Source organism: Danaus plexippus, chromosome 7 (genome assembly GCF_018135715.1).
Source record: "Danaus plexippus chromosome 7, MEX_DaPlex, whole genome shotgun sequence".
Taxonomy (NCBI): Eukaryota; Metazoa; Arthropoda; class Insecta; order Lepidoptera; family Nymphalidae; genus Danaus; species Danaus plexippus.
In genome coordinates, this window is record NC_083541.1 from 7,465,996 (window position 1) to 7,487,827 (window position 21,832).

At 31.6% G+C, this 21,832-nt stretch overlaps 2 protein-coding genes across 2 annotated transcripts; one reads left to right on the forward strand and one right to left on the reverse strand.

Annotated features, from left to right (window-relative positions):
- Positions 1-3,552: 3,552 nt before the first annotated feature.
- Positions 3,553-6,018, reverse strand: LOC116770669 (NADH-ubiquinone oxidoreductase 75 kDa subunit, mitochondrial-like). The gene has a single exon (XM_032662240.2). The coding sequence runs from the start codon at positions 5,975-5,977 to the stop codon at positions 3,842-3,844; it is 2,136 nt and encodes a 711-aa protein (XP_032518131.2). The 5' UTR covers positions 5,978-6,018; the 3' UTR covers positions 3,553-3,841.
- Positions 6,019-11,435: 5,417 nt separating this feature from the next.
- LOC116770704 (aquaporin-like) lies at positions 11,436-12,657 on the forward strand. Its single transcript, XM_032662296.2, has one exon. It carries the CDS (start codon positions 11,445-11,447, stop codon positions 12,162-12,164), a length of 720 nt encoding a protein of 239 aa, XP_032518187.2. The 5' UTR covers positions 11,436-11,444; the 3' UTR covers positions 12,165-12,657.
- Positions 12,658-21,832: the final 9,175 nt, after the last annotated feature.

The window sequence follows — 21,832 nt, forward strand, 5'->3', positions numbered from 1 at the left end:
AATTAACTCATACGATGGGTTACGTATAAGGGAATATAAAATAAGGTTAAAGTAATTAACTAAACAGTGTCAAGAGATTACGCCACTGGATAACGGTAATTATGTAAAAAAAGATGTCACCGCAAACAACATGGAATACTCAATTGTAACTATTTAAATGCAATTTAACTACCTTTCTTTGGAATCATTAAAAGAAAAAAATGAAATGTTGATAAAAAAAAAAAATACTTTTATGATAATAATTTTATAATTTTGTTTTAAATATCCACATACCTATATCATTTACACAAACTATAAATAAGGCTTAAACTTATAAAATTAAAAAATTATTTCCAGGGTATTACAATTACAACCGAGAAGCAGTTAAACACAGAAATTAATATTACTTACGATAACATTATAAATATAATAATTTATTGTTTTCGTAAGAATCATGTTCAAACGATTTTTATTTCCTTTTGCCCTCGAGTATAAAAAAATATTCTTTACAAATGTGATATAGGAAACACGGTAAAAACAATTTAAAAACATGTAGATAGGAACTAGGTTTTAAATGGCTGAATATTGATGACAGTCAAGAACGTTTGCTCTTTTATTGTTCGATAAATATATAAATGTTTATTTAACAGAAATACACCCCCCCCCCCCAAATCAACTAATATCGTATGATTAGGTCTTATAATCGTATAATAATTCGATTTTTGTAGGTTGTACCTACAAGTAACAATAGTGTCACGTGACTCGGGCTGTGAAAACAAGAACGCACTTCATTCGTTCCGCGTTCGACCCGGCGTCATGGCCGACAACAAACTATACATAAGCTTATAGTAATGTTTATTATCGCGACTTATACATTTGAAATGTATATTTGTTGCTGATATTGTAATTAATTCTTTTGTTACAATGATTTTCCTGCGCTTATTACGTTTTTATATCTTTTTATATTTCGATATCATTTAAATACGTGTAAAGACAAAGAAAACATCAAAATACAAATAATAAATGCCACAAATAAGGTTTTCCAGAATGCTGAGTTGGTGTCAAAAAGCGACGGCCTACTCGAGATAATAATATTGTCTGCAGACAATGTGTAGGCGTGCCTTAGAAAGCATTAGAACTCTAACGATAAGTTTATGTCTTCTTAGTATATGTACGATGCTTAAATTGTTCTAGATATTTTTAGGTTTTTTTCTAAAGATGTTTCTAAAAAAGACTAACGTTAATTTTTGAGTTATTAATCTATAATTTCAGTTTAACCCGTATATAATAAAGTTCTACATTATTCTATATTATTATCTGTATAATAAGGATTGTCCGATGTCAGTTAACAAGATTTTTTTTCTGTTATACTTATTTCTGGTTCAATGACTTTTTGGAAGATAATTAGCAATAAGAATATATACCTATCGTGTTTCCTCCATTCTACATCACATTGGCAGAATATACTGTGCACGTCTTTGCACGGATGAAGGGCATATTTAAAACAACCTAACCTAACTTATTTTTGGTTACTATAAGATATATGTGTGTTGACAGTTTTCATATATTATGAATATAAATATAAATGAATATAAATATATATATTTATATATATATATAATGAAAGAAAGCACTATTTGAAAAATCGTTATTTCTATCAAATTATTCTCGTTTTTTTCTTGTTTTTTAGCCAACCACAAATTTGATAAATTATGTCCAAACCCTCCGTAAAGTATTTGTTCGGAGTCAAGGGTATAAAAGTTTTATATCGTATAAGGTCAGGGAGAGATTCAAAAGACTCAATATATCTAAAATAAACATGATGACTTATGACGTAAAAAGTAATAAAAGACCTATAAAAAAGATCCATATTTTCATATTTGGACAAGTTATTACGTTTTGCAATAAAACGTCCATAAATATTAAATAAATGGTTAATGTTTATAAGTTGTAAATCACGTGCTATTAGGAGTAAGCGTGAGTTATATCATTGGATTATTTTTCGCTATTTTTATTGATAAATATTAAGATTTTATTGTGCTGGATTAAATGAGTAAAAGTTGTGTTATGCGCTCGTTGGAAATTTTAAAATCTATGTTGTTACTTGTAGGTGAGAACTTTATAAAATATATTATTTTAGTCCACTATAAATTTAAGTAAAAACTACGATTACACCGTGTTTCCGGCCTCAAATAACGTTCTTGTCAGATTAAAAAGTTTTGAAATTGTTCTTCATTAGTGTTACAATTCATATAGCAATCAGGTGACTATTTTTGGTAGCAAGGAATACTAAATTTGCAATTATTATAGGTTCATAATCAATTACTGATATAAAACATCACTTTTCTTGTTAAAGTATGGAGTCTGCTGTACATGATTTATTTACTACGGTTTCGTGAATATTTTCTTGAGGAATAATTATAAAAGGTGGTGCAACTCGGTTCAGGGTATTGCTTGTACATCGAAGTAGTGAGTGGCTGCAGGCACGTACTTCTTCCACTCCGCAGCCTGCACGAGTACGAGAATTATATCCACTCCGTCAGAGCTGCTTTTTGCAGATAGTTATCTATTTCCTCCGTGAGTAAGATCGGGGAGATGAGTCTGGGATGATCACCACATAGGACTATGTTATAAGGGTGCTCTCGTTACTCGATGCACCCCTATCCGAGGGTTGGAAAATTCAGAAAAAGCGTCACGGTCGAAAGAGCAAACGACTTCGAGGCATTCAGCTAATGTTATAAGGGGAACCGTTGGGGCTTAGTGGGCTTATCCACGGGAGACCCACAATCTCACACCCACAATCCCTCCGATTACCCCTTGGTTCGGAAGAAAGTGACGAATCGCTCCCCACGTTGAAAAAAGAGGTTTCATGATATGGAGGCCAGGGGAGAAAAGATTTCTGACAGCTGTCAGATTTGTCTACGGATAACTGGCCTCGTTATTAAGAAAGTCATTTTTGTTTAATTGATTTTATATATCCATAATTAATAATCGCTACATGTTTTAAAATATAGTACGAATTAATTATATTTGTAGTCTTAAATATGTTGGTTGGGAGATTATGGCATTTCATTGTAAAATGTTAGGTAAAATGTTTCCGTAATACGATAAAGAACATTTTCCGCGTTCCGTCCGTATCGATCTGGATAAAAATAGCATTTGCGAGAATTTTTAAATTATAGCTTCCCGTATTTATAAGCAAGCATCTGATTGACAGTGAAGAAAAATTATTATTAATTTTCCAGCAATTTTTAATTTTATTTTGAAAAATACTTTTTATGATTAATGATATAATTCATCGATTGCTATAAAGTTTTCAAGCTTATGAATTTTTAAAAAATTAATTATCAAATTTTATGGTAATAAAAAAGCAGTCTAATATTTTATCTGTAAAGGATCTTAAAGATTGTTATTTTTGCCTATACCTGAATTTAAAGCCTATTTCCATGTTATTACTGTTGCAATTTTAAAAATTGTATAAATAGCTATTTCTATGAAGGAATTCGTAATGAACATGTTTCCTTGTTTATTCATCAGTATTTAATATTTACGAGTTCTGATAAAGAGAAAAGGTAGATTTTAAAACATTTATTAAACCTCAAACATTAGAACAAATAAATAAATAAACGAAACAAAAACTTGTTCCAACATAAAAGATTTTCACAATTGATAGATTAAGTGCTAATAAATTATTATAATAGAACTTGTTCTAAATTATTACTTTGCCAGGCTGCAATTATCTTTACTAAATCATCTGCGATCTGTTTGTTTTAAGTATTTAACTGCTGCTTCCCAAGTTCACAAGAGTGATAGAAATTAGTTAGTTCCTAATATCCTCTCGGTTTTTCTTGTAGCTTGCGATTTAAACATGACAGTAAGGAGATTTTTCCATTTTCATGACAGCCTTTTGAGCTTTTACCATTGTTGGAGAGTTGCTAGTATAAATGTCGGAACAATAATATTCTTTCAATTTTTTCATACACACATCAAAAGGTTGTCCGACGCAGTCAGAGCTATCATTAGCCAGCAATTGAGGAATTAGATCTTCAAAAAGTCTTTTTTGACACGTGCCGCAACTGACGAAGTTTGGACTTATTTGTGCTAATCGCCTACATATTGAATCTGGATCGGTATAAAATAGGCATATTTGGCAGTATTCAGCTATTGCGCGAATAATTTTCCAATCATAACGGGCTTTTCCAGGCGGACTCACAGCCGGCTGGGCGTATTGAGAACGACATTCCATGTTCAGAAAAGTTCCACCAGCTTCGGTGTAAGCACTTCCTGGTAGAATAATTGATGCACATGCGGCACCGCTATCTCCTTGAAAGCCAATGTAAATAACAGTACAATCCTTCGGAGGAGACCATTGTCTAAAAACATCATCAGCACCTAAAGATAAAATGACGCGCGGTTTTAAAGATTGTATTGCCTTTAAACCTCCAGGTTTCCATCCGGCCTCCAGAGCACCAGCAAAGCTAGCTTCCTTTGGTAATATATTCAAGACTTTCCAATCGCTTGACTTCTTTAGAGAATTAGATATTCTTATAAGCTCTCTCATCAAAGTAACAGCATTTGGGGTTTGCAACTGGTCAATACCAACAAAAATCAGAGGAGACTTTGCATTTTGTAAGTATTTTTTGGCATTTGATAAGTCTTTCACACTTTGTCCAACGTATTCAACGTGATAATTGTATTCGCATTTAGGTCCAATAACGTAAACGTCACATTCATTAAACATATACGCTTGCCTTATTCGAGCATTTAATACAGGGGCTTCAAATCGCGGATTTGTGCCGACTAACAAAATTTTATCAGATAATGCAATATTTTTCATGCATATATTTAAAGAATATGAAGCTCTTATATCAACCACTGCTTCAGAATAATCAACATTTCTTTCTATGTAGGTGTGCTCCGAACCAAGTACATTAAGTAAATCTTTTGCAGCTACTAATGTTTCTGCATTACAATACGGACCAGCTATGGCCATAATATCAAAAGGCTTGGTACATTTTAATTGTTTTGACACCATTTTCAATACAATATCCCATTCTGTGGCCACCAAGCAGTCGTTACATTTGTACATGGGTGTTACAAGCCTTTGTATATCTAAAGAGTCTATAGACCAACGCCCCTTATCAGACAGCCATTCTTGATTCACTTCTTCATTTTCTCTGGGCAAAACTCTTAAAACTCTATTGAATCTATAATTCACGCTTATATTTGTTCCGGTAGCATCTGTAACATCTATGGAATTAGCTCTATTAATTTCCCACGGACGAGCTTTGAACATGTACGGCTTGTTAGTCAGAGCGCCGACGGGACACAAATCGATAATGTTACCAGATAGCTCCGACAAAAACATTTTGTCAACATATGTTCCTACGAGCATTTCGCCACCACGACCCGCTGTGCCCAAAACATCCAATCCACAAACCTGAGACGCAAATCTGATACATCTCGTGCAATGAATACATCTAGTCATCTCTGTTCGTATCAATGGCCCTAGGTTTTTGTTTTCTACAGCCCGTTTCCCTTCAAAATGTATATCAGTGAACCGAGTCCTGTCACTTCCAAACTTCATGGACAGATCTTGAAGGTCGCATTCGCCTCCTTGATCACAAATAGGACAATCCAGAGGATGATCAGTTAAAAGAAATTCTAAAACACTCTCTTGTGCCTTGTAAGCCACTTCAGAGTTCGTTCTTATTTTCATATTCTTAGCAACTGGCATGGCACAGGCGATTTGTGGCTTCCACATGCCTTCAATCTCCACAAGGCACATTCTACAATTACCTGCAATGGAGAGTCTGTCGTGGTAGCAAAATGTAGGCACGGTCACATTTTCGCGACGCAATGCCTGCAGTATCGTAAAATAACTGGGAACAGTAATAGGTTTGCCATTAATAAAAAGGTTTGTTTCACCCGAAGAATTACGAACTTGTTTTTTGGTAATATTTAAATTCTTGAGGAGATTTTTAATCGTTCTTATCATGGTTAGGAATTTCAATTCTTCGATTGAAATTTAATGAAGCGATGTCATTATGACTCATAAAAATATTGAAATAGTGAAAAGAGTTTCTATTATTATGACTTAATTTGTTATAAATTACAAAAGTGTCCATAATATACGATTTCTTCCGGGCCCTGAATCCCCGTAAAACATATTAAAATAATTTTCCATACAAACAATACGTCTGGTACCACTGCTGTCATTGGAGTGCGTGTTTTTGCCAACAAGAACAAATATCAAGTAACAGTACAATAGTAAACCTTACTCTTAACAAAATATATGTTACATTTGAAACCTCTCAAAACTTTATTTGATATTTTGTTCTTGTTGCTTAGTAATCTACCTTTTATTATTTTATTGCTCAAAGAGAATAATACTTATCAGTAACTATATGGACGGTTAAAATATTTTAAAGACAAAAATTACTTACCATAATTCTTGTTTGGGATTAATTACGCTACAGCAGTTAGTTAGAAATTTTTAAGTAAACCAGTTAGTAAGAAGCCATGTGCCTCAGTAAAGTAAGTAAAGGCTTAAAAGATTTTTCATGATTCCACCTCTGCTGACATTTATTTCACTAGTCTCAAAATTAATCATATGTTTTCTTAAGGCTTCCGCTACGTATTATAGTAACGTTACGTCTTATGGGAAAATCTACCAACCAGATCTAATTAAAGATTTTATAAAGCTAGCTGACGTTTGGCTATTCAGTAAGCTTTTTAGTGCAGTAAGCTGAATTTACTAGATTTTAAGTCAAGTTTAATAATTTGAGTTTCACATATGTAAGATAAAAGACACAAACGAATAATATAATGCTTAAATAGTTCGGTTCTAACACAAGTAACTTTTAAATCTGTAATTATACGTTTTAAAGTATTGTATTATTTATTTAATACATAAATTTACAAGGTATGAGACAAGTACTAAGACAGGTAGTATGAGACAAAATTTCTCAGCGTTCCATGGATTCACCGTGCGGGTGCCGGGTTCATCGCGTTGCATGGAGAGGAGCTTCAACAGTGCCAGGGACTTGCGACCCAGGTGTAGGTTTAAGGAGCCCCTAACTAACGCGCGTTAAACGCTCACCTCCACCGCCGAAGCTCGTCTCTTTACCAAACAAATAAGTATGTAACGAACCTACTAGGCCTGCCTTCGAAGTACGTTTCAAGAATGAATTCATGTTAGTCTTATAGAGAAATTGAGCTGTTATACCTCTCGTTCCCACTTCTACCGCGTACAAATTTAATTAATTTTGTACTTTTAAGGATATCGTACTTTTGAATATTAAATAACTTTATACCATAACTATTTTGGAACCAGCATTCTTATGATTGGAATACAAAAACATTTTTTTATTATATTTTTTATATTATCTATTAATCAATCTCCGTTATTAATAAAACGGTGCTAATATGAACACATTGTTCATAATTCTTCCTTGTATGTAGATTAATTGAGCCGGATATTATATAAACAACTTTAATACCTTCATTTAAAATTAAAAAATATATTGCATTTTTTTTTAAAGCTTCATACATCATAATCTGCCAACAAAGAACTAATGTGTGCACTACCTTATATTAAAAAATGATCTTCTCCTCCCAAACTATAACGGAATATTATATTTTCATACAATTTTTATTAGTGTTGTTTGGATTATTCTGTTTCTGAGAATTTAGGCTAAAAACTCTGTAATCAGTCTTATTCTTTTTTTTTTTTACAAAAATTAAAACAGGACTTATGTATTTTACTGAGGTGCTCAAAAATGTCAATATAAAACCTGTATGGAGATTAAAACTAATATCAAAATTTCTTAAGAAAAAACCCATTTATTTAAATTTAATTTCCTAAGAAAATATAATGATTCAAACACAGATCCAGCTTACTTGGGAAAGTCTTTTCCTAGTAATGGTATATCTTAGAGAACAACTGTTAGAGAATAAACAAACTTAGGCTTAAGTATATTACAGTTAAAATTATTACTAGTTGTAAAGGTAGAGGTCTCTTAAAAGAAAAAGTTCAACTTTTTTAATTATTGTCACGCAAAGAAACATAGTAAGAGTATTTAGACACCACTGACAAACGGTGAAGGAAAACATCGTGAGGAAACCTGGTCTTATAATTTCAAATTATAAGATTGAAATCGCCAAGCCGTCTTGAGCAAGCGTGGTGATTAATGCTCTAGCCTTCTCCATGTGAGAAGAGGCCTTTGCTCAGAGTGGGCTTCAATAGGCTGATGATGATGATGATGATGATGAAAGAAACATATAATAGGTATTTGGAGCACGTAATACACTGAAATGAACGTATATTATATATATTTTATATTAAATTCATACTTTTATGTTATATATGGGCGCTATCAGCATTAATGACGAATACAATATGCGAATAACTTGGTGATGTCATCAATAATTGTAAAAACTTGTTGGTATTCATAATTACTGCTATAAATGAAACGAAATCCAAGACTGTTTTAAAGGAGAATATAACTATGTTTGAATTTTGGTATAAATACGACGATTGGACGCACGACAGTGGAGTTCAGTGTGTGGGGACGATTGAAGAATGTGAATATGGAGGACCTTCGAGAAACACGAGGATATTTAGAAGAATTGAAGTTTCATTTTGAAATATCATGGAAAGTACTGGAAAGTACATTAGTGACGTCAGCAATGCCGATGTCCCTCTCTTTACTAAAAAAGAATTCGTATTAAATCCGATATATACATTTTCTTAATTACCGCTGTTCAAGCAGATAAAACTTTGAAATCGTCATTCTAATAAAGCGATCGTCTTTATTTTTGCGCAGATTATTTTTACGTCTCCCTGGTTACAACAAATCAAACAAACCAGATGCATTAATGTTTATGTACAGACTTGCTAAACGAACAATCGATTAATGTAACGCTTTTGAAGGAGCACTTAAATCCTCGGCTTCTTTGGTCTGTCATGAATTTAACCAATTAGAGTAAAGTAAGTAAATTAAATTTTTTTATACTAATACAAATAAAAATATTTTCCAAATATTATTATGGACATATTTTTATAAACCATAATGTCCTATCGCATCATTAATCTTTCATATTTACCAATAACTGTTCTCTAGTAGTATCGTCACACCACAACGTAAGAACTCTAACGTACGAAAGCGCATCTCTTAACGTATATTTAAAGTCTGCAGAACTAATATCTTGATTATTACTAAAAAGTTTAAACCATAAAAAAGGTAATTGAATTAAACTACTCAGCTTTATTGAATGATCCTCTCAGTCCAAAGGCACAAAAGTCAAAATGAAAAAGGTCTGATTAATCCACTGAGCGACCCTCCTAACAAACGAATTCAATTATTAATAAAAATGGAGACTTCGTCCGTTTTTGCGATTGGTTGTTTATCAATTACAACTTGAAATCGTTGCTATAGATGGCGCTTTGCAATAAAACATTTAATTTTAACTAAATATTTGAATATTATAACCCAATAATGAGTATGAGAAATATATTTAATTTAATATCTAAAGTTATTATAATTTTAAAGAATATTTATAAACTATAATTTGGATTTTGGATATTAGTTGATTAATCAATGGTCCGTTGGCATTAGACACTTAGAAATCTGTAATACAGATGGCGCTCTATATTGGGAAATTAAATTATATTTCAATATTTAATTAGTTAGAATAATTGAAAATTCTTTAAATTAATAATTCAAATTATAATAACAAATTTTACAATTTATAGAATTAATATTGATACGTCCGATGTTTATACATATACATATATATAATGCAATGAGAGAGTGAAGTTACCCTTCCGAGGCGCCCCCATATTAGAATGTGGAGCAATTTTGTTTTTTTGACAGTGACGCTAAACTCTGTTGAAATGCTTTGTTATATTTTATTATAAAATAATAACAAAGGCTTCACAAGATAAATGACAAATTTGAACAACAAACGTAAATTCATGTTATGTTGCGGTAAGACTAGACTTTATTGAATTTTAAATTATTTCTAGGATTTTAAATTGGCTAATATAGCAAGCATACGATTGTTAAGGAAAAAATAAACATGACTGTTAGTAGGGGTCGATATTGATAATTTGTAGTGGAAATAGATTTATATTATATAAGTATAAAAATAATGTTCCTATGTATGCAGGAATCTGTTTGAAAATTCTTGTAAAATAATTACAAAAACAACTTTTACCTTTAAGCAATATTTATAACTGTCAATTATAATAGTAATAGATATTACTCTTTATTGTATTACTTAAAAAAAAACACATAAGATAACAGTGTATAAAGGCCGGTTTTACCGCTCAGAGCTATTTCTCGGAGAAAGAGTTAGGAGAAACAATTTTAAACTCTAAGAAGTAGATGTGTCAATCTGACATATGATAAGACAAAGAAGAGAGATAGTTTAAACTAAGCTAAGAAAGCATTTGTGGGTGGAGTCGGGAGGAATTGTAGAGGTCGGTTTCTAGAAGAACGACGAGAAAAGTCATGAGTCCTTCAGAAACTAAAACTGTTCCTTCATACAGGGAGGATTGTAAAAAGGATACAGGGAGTGTGAGTAATGCTGGACACCGACTTGGCAACTGAGTTTTAACGAAATAAAGGATGTGAAATGAAATATTAAATTAATACAGAGATTTTACAGAAGTTATAACAGCTGCTCTTCCGTAACACCTATAATGAATAAGTCAGCGTAAACACGCATTAAAAATTCAAATTTTAATGATTGTGGGAAAAAATTTGCTCAGTCTTTTTAAGGAATCCGTGGAAGCAAATATAGTAGTATAGTGCATATTCAGCTTAGTAGTATAGTTCATATTCTAAAATAAAAGCCACGTTTTTAACTATGACGGTTTATAGGACTTCAACACCATCAGACGGTAAAGTTTGTAATGTATCAGTATCAGACGCTAAAAATGTAACAGAATAGTCTAGAAGTATAAATGGTAGTACTCTGGGTTTTTGCAGTAATCATAAAATTAATCTGTTCCCAGGTGCTATGTTAATTGAACTAAAAACAGCCAGTTTTTATGTTACATTTAATATTCAATAATCTTTTGAAGTTATGTATAGCATGATCTGAATATACACATAATAAAACTAATATTTTTCGGAATAAAATAAGCGTATTTTATTATTTCAAAAAACTACATACACGCGACGTTTCAGTTACTTTTCAGCAACCGTGATCACGGAAGATAAAATAAGCGTAGTATAATCCGAAAAAAATATTAGTTTTATTTAAATGAATACTCGTGAAAGTCTTCGATCTCATTATATAAACATAATATTGTTATACACCCAATAAGTCTTGAATTACTTTAAAACCGGTATAAATGAAATAAACCGGCATGTGAATTCCAATTTAATTTAATATATTATCTTTATAACCGTGGCTGCATAGATTTCAAAAGAACTTAAAAGATATTAGACAAAATGTCGTTTCTCGGATTAGAGGAACTCAAGGATTATGTAATGGTGTTAAAGCAATTATTTGCGGAATTCTTAGGAACGTTTTTGTATTTGTCAATCACACTTCTAGCTGGATTAACTTCTAACAACAGCGTATCTTTCCATAGCCTGGTGGTGGTAACGGCATTGTCTAATGGATTTTTAGTGGCATCCATCATCCAAGTAACAGGTCATATATCTGGAGGACATATAAATCCAGCCGTCACTGTCGGGGTTCTGGCAAGTGGACGCATGAAGATTGCTAAGGGAATTCTGTATATAGGAGCGCAAATTCTGGGCAGCTTACTCGGAGCGTTCGTAGCGTACGGTATTTCTGAGATTACTACAAGAGGCAATCTCGGAGCAACTATTCCGTACAATGGATTAAGAGTAGACCAAGTCTTAGGTTTGGAGTTTCTCATGACCTTTATTTTAGTTTCCGTAGTTTTGAGCGTTAATGATACTAACAAACCAGTCGCTGGCTTGGGTTCTGGAGCTCTCGCTATAGGGATAAGCATTGTAGCTTGTCAAAGTTCTGCGTTATTTTATAGTGCATCACTGAACCCAGTGAGATCTTTGGGACCGGCTGTAATGATGAATATCTGGACGCATCACTGGGTTTTCTGGATAGGACCATTGTTAGGTGGTCTATGTGCTGGACTTATATATAGATTCATGTTGGTTTATCACTCCGACATGTTATAATATCTCGTGAGACTAGAAAATTTATAAATTATATCTCATTCTGGTCTGTGTCAGTAGCGCCATAACTCATATTTTTTTTTGTAATGAGAGTGTGACTTTTCAGGCAGAATGTGTAAATTAAGAATTCATGTAACTTTAACCACGGGTGGCACAGTTAGTAATTTAAATATAACGTTTAGTACTAATTGGAAGTAGGTATATATCATGGTTAATAAATAATCTAGATTTTGTTTCGTACAAGCCGACCGGAAGGGGGTCCTGTCATTCATTGATATCATTTCGACCAGGTACTTAGGTGAGGTTATTATTTGTCTTTAATGCTGACTTTGGTCTTTTATACTAAAGACCTCGTCGACTCCGACACCAAAAAAATATTTACGTCGAAGATGTTATAATAATATTTACTTTAGAATTATGTGATTTTTGTACACGATGCGATCTGGCTCAACAACTGGCAGAAAACCGCCAAACAACTAACAGTTATTTTAATAAATTTTATATTAAAAAAAATCTTAAACTTTCAAATGTTCTTTGTGACGTGCTTGATTATTTCATGTCATATTCTTTTGTAAAATAACATGCAACGTTACAAAAAACAAACTTTTCAAATTGTCTCTACAAAGGAAGGTAGGGGAAACTTTTATATTTTAGGATATAAAGTTCCATTGACCTTAGTTCATACTTGCTTTTGTATTTGAAATTAAAGCCCTTAACTTATAAATGTTGTTGGTTTTTTTATCTCTTATAAAACATAATCTTTTTTTAAAAAGAATTCCGCACAAGATATTTACTAAAAACACAAATCATCCATCACCTGAAAGACGGAATCTCAAAGGTCTGTAAGAAATACACTCTTGCGATTTTGAACTAATCTTCTTCTTTTTAGATAAAGTCTCCTCGTAGAACTACGTTACGTAAAACCTTTGTTCTTGTAATAAGTACATTTTTCATCCTTCCTTTTAATCGTTCTTTCAGTATTAACAAACCTAGAATTTTACTAAAATTTCGTTTCAGCAATGACCCAGTTTTATAATCTGAATTTTATGAGCTAAAACAAAGAAAGAGGTAGTCCAAACTGAATCAACTAAATTAGTACTGTATTGATTTTATTCCTTTGTCTTTATTTATAAAATAAAAGTAATAAATTCTTAAAATTATAATATTAAAATAAATATTACTTTTTTTCCAATAATATTAGTCGAGAAATTATTGTAAGAATTAAAATGGTTGCCAGTGAAATAATAACGAGTCGTTGTGGTTTATATTTAGTTTGTAAATAAATCTGTAAATTTGTTTTCGATAAAGAAAATTACGATATTTTAATTAAATAAGATCGCATGTATATACATAATCTAGAGCTTTATGTAGCGAATAGCATAAAAGTAACATTCCAAGTGTAACACGCCGCGTATAATACAAAATAAAATTTTGCAGTCGGAGATAACTATTTAATGGCAACGAGCAAAACATTGAGATATCTTTTATTTGTTTATTTAGTGCAGTGCTTTGTAAAATGTTTCTGCATAAATGCTGTTTTCGGAAGTACTTTTATTAAACCTCTTTGCCAAGTTTCCTATCTCGTCCAGGCTCCAATTATCTTTGAAGTGTAGCTTGTATGTATTATGAACGTTTTTAAAAGTATTTTAATTTATTTCTTCCTAAAACATTTGTTTGCGATTTAAAATAAAAATACCAAGTCCCTTGTAAGTTGTGTGATTGGTTTTAAATATTCACCTGTTAATTTTTACGTTAGATTTATTTTTTTAATTAGATTTTTATTGGGATACTGCATGTAACACCTAAGGCTACATTTCTATTTACTATCAGGTGGAATGAATTTTTTAATTTAACATGCGTATGTCAGCCAAAAGGGACACGAGCACATAAAGCCACTTGGCCGCTTTGAAACAGCAGTACTCTAAGTACCAAGACTGAAAACCCGGTACCCAAAATATTAACAAATTAAGACCTACATACAGTAACAACAGATACCACAGTTTATACGTCATGTAAGTCTCAAGACTACATAATTCCTACTCACCTAAGTGAAAATTCAGGAAAGAGTAGTAATCATTTTCACTAGAAAGAAACATTTTTTCATTCTAGATAAATTAATTAAATGGAATAACCGTTCCATTTCTTGGCAAAAAAGTCCAAATATCTTGCAGCCAATATGGATTACTACTTCTTAATATTTCACCTTTTGCCCAAATATTTAGATAGTAAGAAGAAGGTTTCTACTTCCAAGGTCGCCCTTAATCTGTAGTTAAAGTAAAAGGTCCTTAAGAAATACGGTCATACTTTAGAAAACCTGCATACTTCTAGTCACGTTGCTCTTAAGCGAGTCCTTTGCTCACGCTCGTTCTTCAGCCATCAACAAACTGCAATTTCTTCAAAATAAATGCATGTTTGTACATAGCCTTAGGAATATTCTGGTACATCAGGAATTCACAGGGATCTAAAAGTTCTTACGATAACAACACCGGTTCAAGAAGTTTTTAAGAGAATTATCAGGACTGCCATTATCCTACCAAATCTTGACGACAAAATAACGACTGACAATATAAACATGAATACCCCAGTCACACATCAAAATTAAGTACACACCGCCTTCGCTGGCGAAAACGAGGTCCCTTTTTGTACAAGTTACTCCGGAGCTTATGGCGTCCAAGAACAGCATGGATACATCCCATGATGATACCCTCTCTTCAAAGGCGTCGTAAGCCGAGTTCTATGTTTCAAGAGTAGGTTCCATTCGGACCACCCACCCTCCTTGGTGAGGCTGTCAAAACCAAGAGTGCTAACAGCAATAGTCCGAAAGGAAAGTTAATTTGAGTTCGTAAAAATACTTGACCATGGCCCCTGACAATAACCTAATATTTAAATATTTCTATTTTTGTGGCAATCAAACATAATACACTTGGAATAAAAAACACTCCCAGTCCTCACTTTATTTAAAATATTTCACAACTAATTTTAAAAATAATTAGTGTTAAGACGTATCAAGTAATAGTTTGGCGTTTTACATTATTTTTATGATTAAATACATTAAGAAGATCATAGAAACAAAGATTTCATTTGAAAAGTTTTCCAGATGGGGTTCCTAGTGGAAAGAATTTAAAGTTGACATTAAATATAGAACTGTTTTTATTTTAAAAAAATAATTAATTTGTCCATACATTTTATTACCCTTCTAGGAAATAATTTTCTGGCTATAGATAGTAACTTAACACAGAGTATGTGAATGTAATATATAAGTTGGGATGAATTGCGTTTTGAATTTTTCTGTAAGAGGTTTTTACGTTACAATAGGTACTAAGTGGGTTTTTGTATGTAAGGTGTAATCACAGTATCTAGACTTTGTTGCAGTTTTCAATGTTAGTGATAATCTTTCAAATCACTTTTACAATTGTCGTTTTTTAATGTGTTTCAACATTCCATTTCAATCTTTAAAACATTCTAAACAACCCACTACACCCACTTGCCTTATACATATAATCTTTCAGCAGACTTTGTAACTTGAAATCAAATTGCTTCTACAAGCACGAAATGACCTCAATAAAAACGGAAGTCAACGTAAATGTCACATGGAAGGGAAGCGGACGAAATTATTAAATACAGACGTTCTGAAAGGTTTCAAATTTATTTTTATCACATGAATCAATATTATAAATTATAACAGTAACAAATTTATATCAATATATTAAAGAAAATGTTGCTAGGAAGTTATTGTTAATTGTAACTACTCATATTTTATTCATTGCCAATGTTGGCACATTAATGATTAAGAATTTTATGTATATAGGGAACTATTATTTAATCTTTAACATATGTATTTGCAAATATTTTATTTATATATATTTGCATTGATTTGTTTCATTGTTTATCCATATTAAAATTGTTACTCATAAATTATGTGTTGTCCAAATATAGCGTGTTAAAATAATGTTCCTTTAATCTCTACACTTCTTTTGAGCATTAGAATAACCAAGGTCTATAAAAAAATGTATAAAAGTTGTATTTGTATATTACTAACGTCCACATCCACGTCACATTTTTTTGTTGAAATTTGAAGTCATCGCAACACTGCTCTAAGATTCCATCACTAAGGGAACGTAAGAACGCTCTTGTAACATTACTTCTTGTTGGTATTAAGAAAATAACTGCTTCATTTTTCATCGCAGCTCTTACAAAAGAGTTTTTTTTTATTAAAACAAATTTAAAATATCAGTCTATAATGCATTATTGACAGAGTTTGTTTTTCTACAATAAATTTCAGATAAACTCTTTTTTTTAATTTAATTTCTTTTTTTTAATTGTAAGTCTTAAGAACATATTAATTCAAATGTTTATTTTTCATTCTTTATTAATATCTGAAGGACAGATTTAACATCTACCGAAAATTTATTGTAATTATGATCTTTAAACAGTTTCATTTTAAAGTTCTGTATTTTATTAAATAGTAATTACTTTTTGTTCAACAAATCTCGTAATAAAAACTTCTCTATTTTATCGCTATCATTAAATAGAATAAAATTTGAGTATAAAATACATACTTGTATAAAACTGGCTTCCCATTTAAATCCATTTCATCACTTTAAGATTACAGCGTCCGGACCGATGACAGCTAAAAATTTAGTTACAAATTATTTTTTAATAAATATCACTAAAGATTACACAGTAAGGTTTACTATACAGAAAACTTAATGATGCATTATTGAAATTTTATTATATTCAAAGACTAAGATTTGTTTGATTTTTTCGTGTTGTTCAAATAATTTCTCCAACATTAATAAACCCTCTTTAACGTTTTTGTACAAACCACAGGTTCGATCGTGTGTGCAATACTGCTGCACATATGAGTAGAATCCTCGATGGGACGACAAAAAAGGCTTGTGTGTGAACAATACTTGTTAAAACTAATCTAATCAGTCTTGGGCACAGGCATAACACAGCCATGCTATTGTATTATACAGGGTAAACTTAAGATTGTGTACACACTTAACTTTGTGTACACAGGAATTGCGCGCTTACGTTTTGCATGCCTTTTTATCGTCTGGCAACTGGCACACGAGTCACGATGAACCTCGGACCTTTAACTGTGTAGCATCACAACAAAATGATACGCTCCCCGTACCTCAAGAGCACAGCAAAGAAATTGAACAGTTTCCTACGTTTGTATTTCCTTCCAATTATAATTTAAGTGTTTTAAAGCCCAAAGTAAATAGGGTGTTACTGAGATAAGATGCTCATTACCGACAATTTAATTTCCCTCTCCAAGTAGGTAGAATGCATTATCACCCAAGCACTAACCAGTCTATACTGCAAAAAATGTATCGTAAACATTGTAATTTCCCATTTGAAATAAATTTATCCCAAGTATATGAGCATATATTAAAAATGGCTATAAAATATATTCCTGAATTGTCAGATTTGATTCTTCAAAGGGTCGGAAATGGTTTCGGAAAAAGCTTTTTTATAAGCGGAAAAACTATCTCTTTATTATAAGACTTTAGAGGCTTAGGATAAGGTTATGATATATGTATTTACATTTACATAGCTTGAATGGGATCGCTTTGACTAAGAGATAAGAGGAGGATAATTTATGTGTTGGATATATAGATAAAAATCATAAAATAGTAGTACAGTAATATTTTAAATATGTAGTAATAAGAAATAACGATGTATAGAGTGCTAAGCTAACAGGTCGTAAATTTATAGATCATGGTCGTTCTAATTTATGAAAGTACAAATTCAATTTGGAAGTTCGTTGTATTATATCCAGTAAGCTTTTGTTTAAACAACATAAGATAGCTAACGTTCACATAGTCGCTGCACATAATTATCGAATATTTAGAAGTTTTAAATTTTATTGGTATTTCTATTGTTTGGACGATTATGTAATTATTATATTATGTCGGAGTAGGAAGCACTTTGTCGTTTTTTTTAAAGAGTGAAGTCAGCATAACTGACTTCACAACTGACTTTATTCTTGAATGTCGCCAGGATCTCAGACTCATGAAGGTAACCTCGTAGACGGTTTGATGAACCCGTTACTTCGATGATGAGTTTGTATGACACCCCCCGACGGCAGAACGCCGGAGCGATGTGTAAGACACGGGACCTCATCTTCGACATCGAAGGCGGTATGTGTTGGTATGGTAATTTTGAGTAGTGGGGGTATTTGTGTATGTATTGTCGGTATATCCGTAATCTGTGCTCTCGCCTCTATTTTTACCGACTGACACTCATTGTTGCGACTACACTTGCACAGGTGGCTACGCAGGTGGTTATGCGGGTGACCTGATAATTTCAACTACCCTACCAATAACAATTTAGTTATTCAAATAATAAGAATTGCGCCAATGTATACATACGAGTATTAACACTTAATAAAACTTTGGTGACCATATCAACGGGATGGGTCCTTAATCCAATTGTGCACTTTTAAAAAGCAAGTTACTCTACATAATGTACCATTATGGGACAATAAAGAGGAAATTTCTTATCTCAGATAACTTTTGATAACTTAATGTACTTTCGATTTATTTTTAAAAAGGTTTCAAATTTAACTAGAAATTTTGAATCGCCTGATATCATAAGTTTTTAATGTAATTACCCATCCGAACCTTTTTACCAAAATTTATAAATCTTTTTATAAAATTATTGTAGAATTGTCAATATTAATTGCTATAGCTATGAATCCAGCAAACAAAGAAAACTTAATTTTTTAACTTTTTAGATGTCTGTTCATACTGACTCATGAATCTAAAGTGATCACTACGGTAAAATTTTAAATTACAATATTGACAAAAGCTACAACAATACTAGTATGTACTTCAAAATTGTTTATCATAAAACTTTTTTTTAGATAATGTCCAAAAAATATATGTTTGTGAATTGTCACAATTTTGTTAATGTGCTTAAATTTATATACACTAGAGTACAGTATGAATGTTACACGTTTTATTTCGTTTTTTCAATATTTGCTTAACCTTAAAGTTATCATCATCATCAGCCTATCGGAGCCCTCCGCTGAGCAAAATCCTCTTTTCACGTGGAGAGCATTAATCACCATGCTTGCGTAAGTCGGATGAGCGATTACAACCTTATTATTTGAAATTATAAGTCCAGGTTCTTATCCCTCACGAAGTATTCCTCTTTGTATAGTTACAACTGTTACAACCAGTGTCGGACTTTTTAATGATATCTGATGCTGCGTGTTTAAACGATCAAATGATGCTTACTATTGTTTGGTGTTTAAGGTAAAAAATGTCATTTTATTGTAAATAACAATGTAGGTCAATTAATTTTATCCTATGGATAATATTTTTCTAAAATTATTGATGATTACACAAAAAGTCCCCTATTAGTGAACTCAATTATTGAGTCATTTGTGACTAAAGCAGGAGTGAAGCATATATAAAATAACAAAAGCACTTGTCTTAGGTTGAAACAGAAACGATTTTTGTGTCATTTGACTGATAATGGTTTAGTTTCTCAAGAAAACCAATTCCTAAATCGAAGTAAACATAAAAGTGTCATGTATATGTGTAAATATCGTTATTGTAATATATTTGTTAGCTTAGTGAGAAGGTTTGTTATAAAATAATACTCCACATTTATGATAAGAAGACAGTGTTACGATGTGTTTTATAGTTACTAATATGTTATAGTGTCGTTCGAGTTCCAGACAACCTTCACACAGGCGCCTCAGTGTCTGTGACGCCAATTACCAAGACATTCCATTATTCTGTACACGAAACAGATAATATGAAATAAAGAAGTTCATTTTAACTGGTTTTCACCCAAATATTTATGAAGAAGCAGAATCTTTATGTCTGTTGTTATAAATTAAATAAATCGTTATTTCTCCAACCTTCATAATATGCTCCAGTAACAGACGACAGGGAGTGTCTACTTTCAACTCCTCATCAATAACAAAGCTACTCAACACCTTCACTAATGTTAAATTATGTTCTTGATATAGACATATTCTTAATGGCATTATAATATCATATTTTAGGTTGTATTCGGGCTAGCTTTTTAAATAGATGCTTTTATTTTGCTTTGACTGGAGTCAAACGAGCCTACTTTGATAATTTCTACTATTTGTACTAAACTATTTCTATAATTCATAAAATCTAAGTGCTTCTTGTGGCTTAAATATATAGTTAAACATTATAGTAGAGACATTTTATACATACAAGTTTTATAGGAACCATTTATCTATGTATCTATCACTATTAAAGGAAATATTCATCGAAAGTTTTACTTTACTTGTATATTGGAAAGCTTTAAACTTAAGGGTTGTGTAACAAGTCCAACCTTTAGTAATTTTTGTTTGATATATGTACGTATTATATAGATACTGTTGCATACAGTCAGCGGAGAATTTTTAGGAACATTTTGAGGGATTTTTTCTCCAATAGAAATTAGATTTTTTTTATTTTAATTGCATTAAATATTTTAGCAAAGCTATTATAGTTTGTTACATATATATAACAGACTACAGTTGATAAGTAACTCGCTGATTCAAATCAGTATCAACAAAATAGCATTGGCGTTAGATGCTATGGTGAAAGAATTCGCTGTATAAATTCATTTTTATTATTATTATTATTAAATATATACCATTATGTGTTGTATTGAAAACTAGTACCTAACAAAGATTATTATAGACAGCCATATTGGTTATTGCCACACATACACAAAAATGTTACAATAATATTATGCGCACAACTTGATAAGGGTTTAATATGCGCTTAATATTAAATTTTAGTTTCATTAAACAGCTTTAGGATTTATGAGACAGAAGTTTTATAAAGCATTCACATGTTACAAATCTTGATTAAATTTGAATTTTGTAACGACGGTTTAACACAGTCGAGAATTTTCTTATAAACAATAAAAAATATCGGATTTTATTTTGGCATCTTTCTATTCTACGTTCTGTCCCGACCTTTTAACTATTTCTGTAACCCTAATCACGGGCAGCTGGTGGAAGTGCCTGTCAATTATTCTATTTTTTTGTAACTGACAATTTGACTGACACTCTCACATCGTCAAACAAGATTGAAATATCGGAAAATAGTTTGATGCGGTAACAATAGTTGAATAACTGTCCTCAAAAATGAAATATTGAAAAAAAAAAAACATGATTATGCATATGTATATGAATACATAATAATTTTATCGCCATTTAATTTATTATTAAGTAAATAAATATGTACATTTCAATAGAATTTCACAACTCCAAGATACGGATTATTTGACACGTAGACTTCATATTTGGACCTATTGTATTATTATGCGTAATAAATGTGACGTACGGTCCAAGTTGCTCTTATTCCTTAAATCAAACGTTCTCGCATCCGTGAAGGAAACAGTAGAGTAATGTTTGTTCCGATCGATATTCAACGTTGAATGCATCGTAAGCAGCTTAGTGATACAAACATTCGTTTTGAACGCCGTGTACACTGTTATATACAAAGGAAATTATTGGATTACGTGCTTAAATATTCTGTATCGAAAATCTGTTTAAAATTAAATATTTACATTCAACGCGAGAATCAATACATTGCTTTAAAATTTATCAATATACTTGTAAACAGCATTAGAAGACTATTGATGAATTTTATATAAATAATGAGATTACTACAGATCAC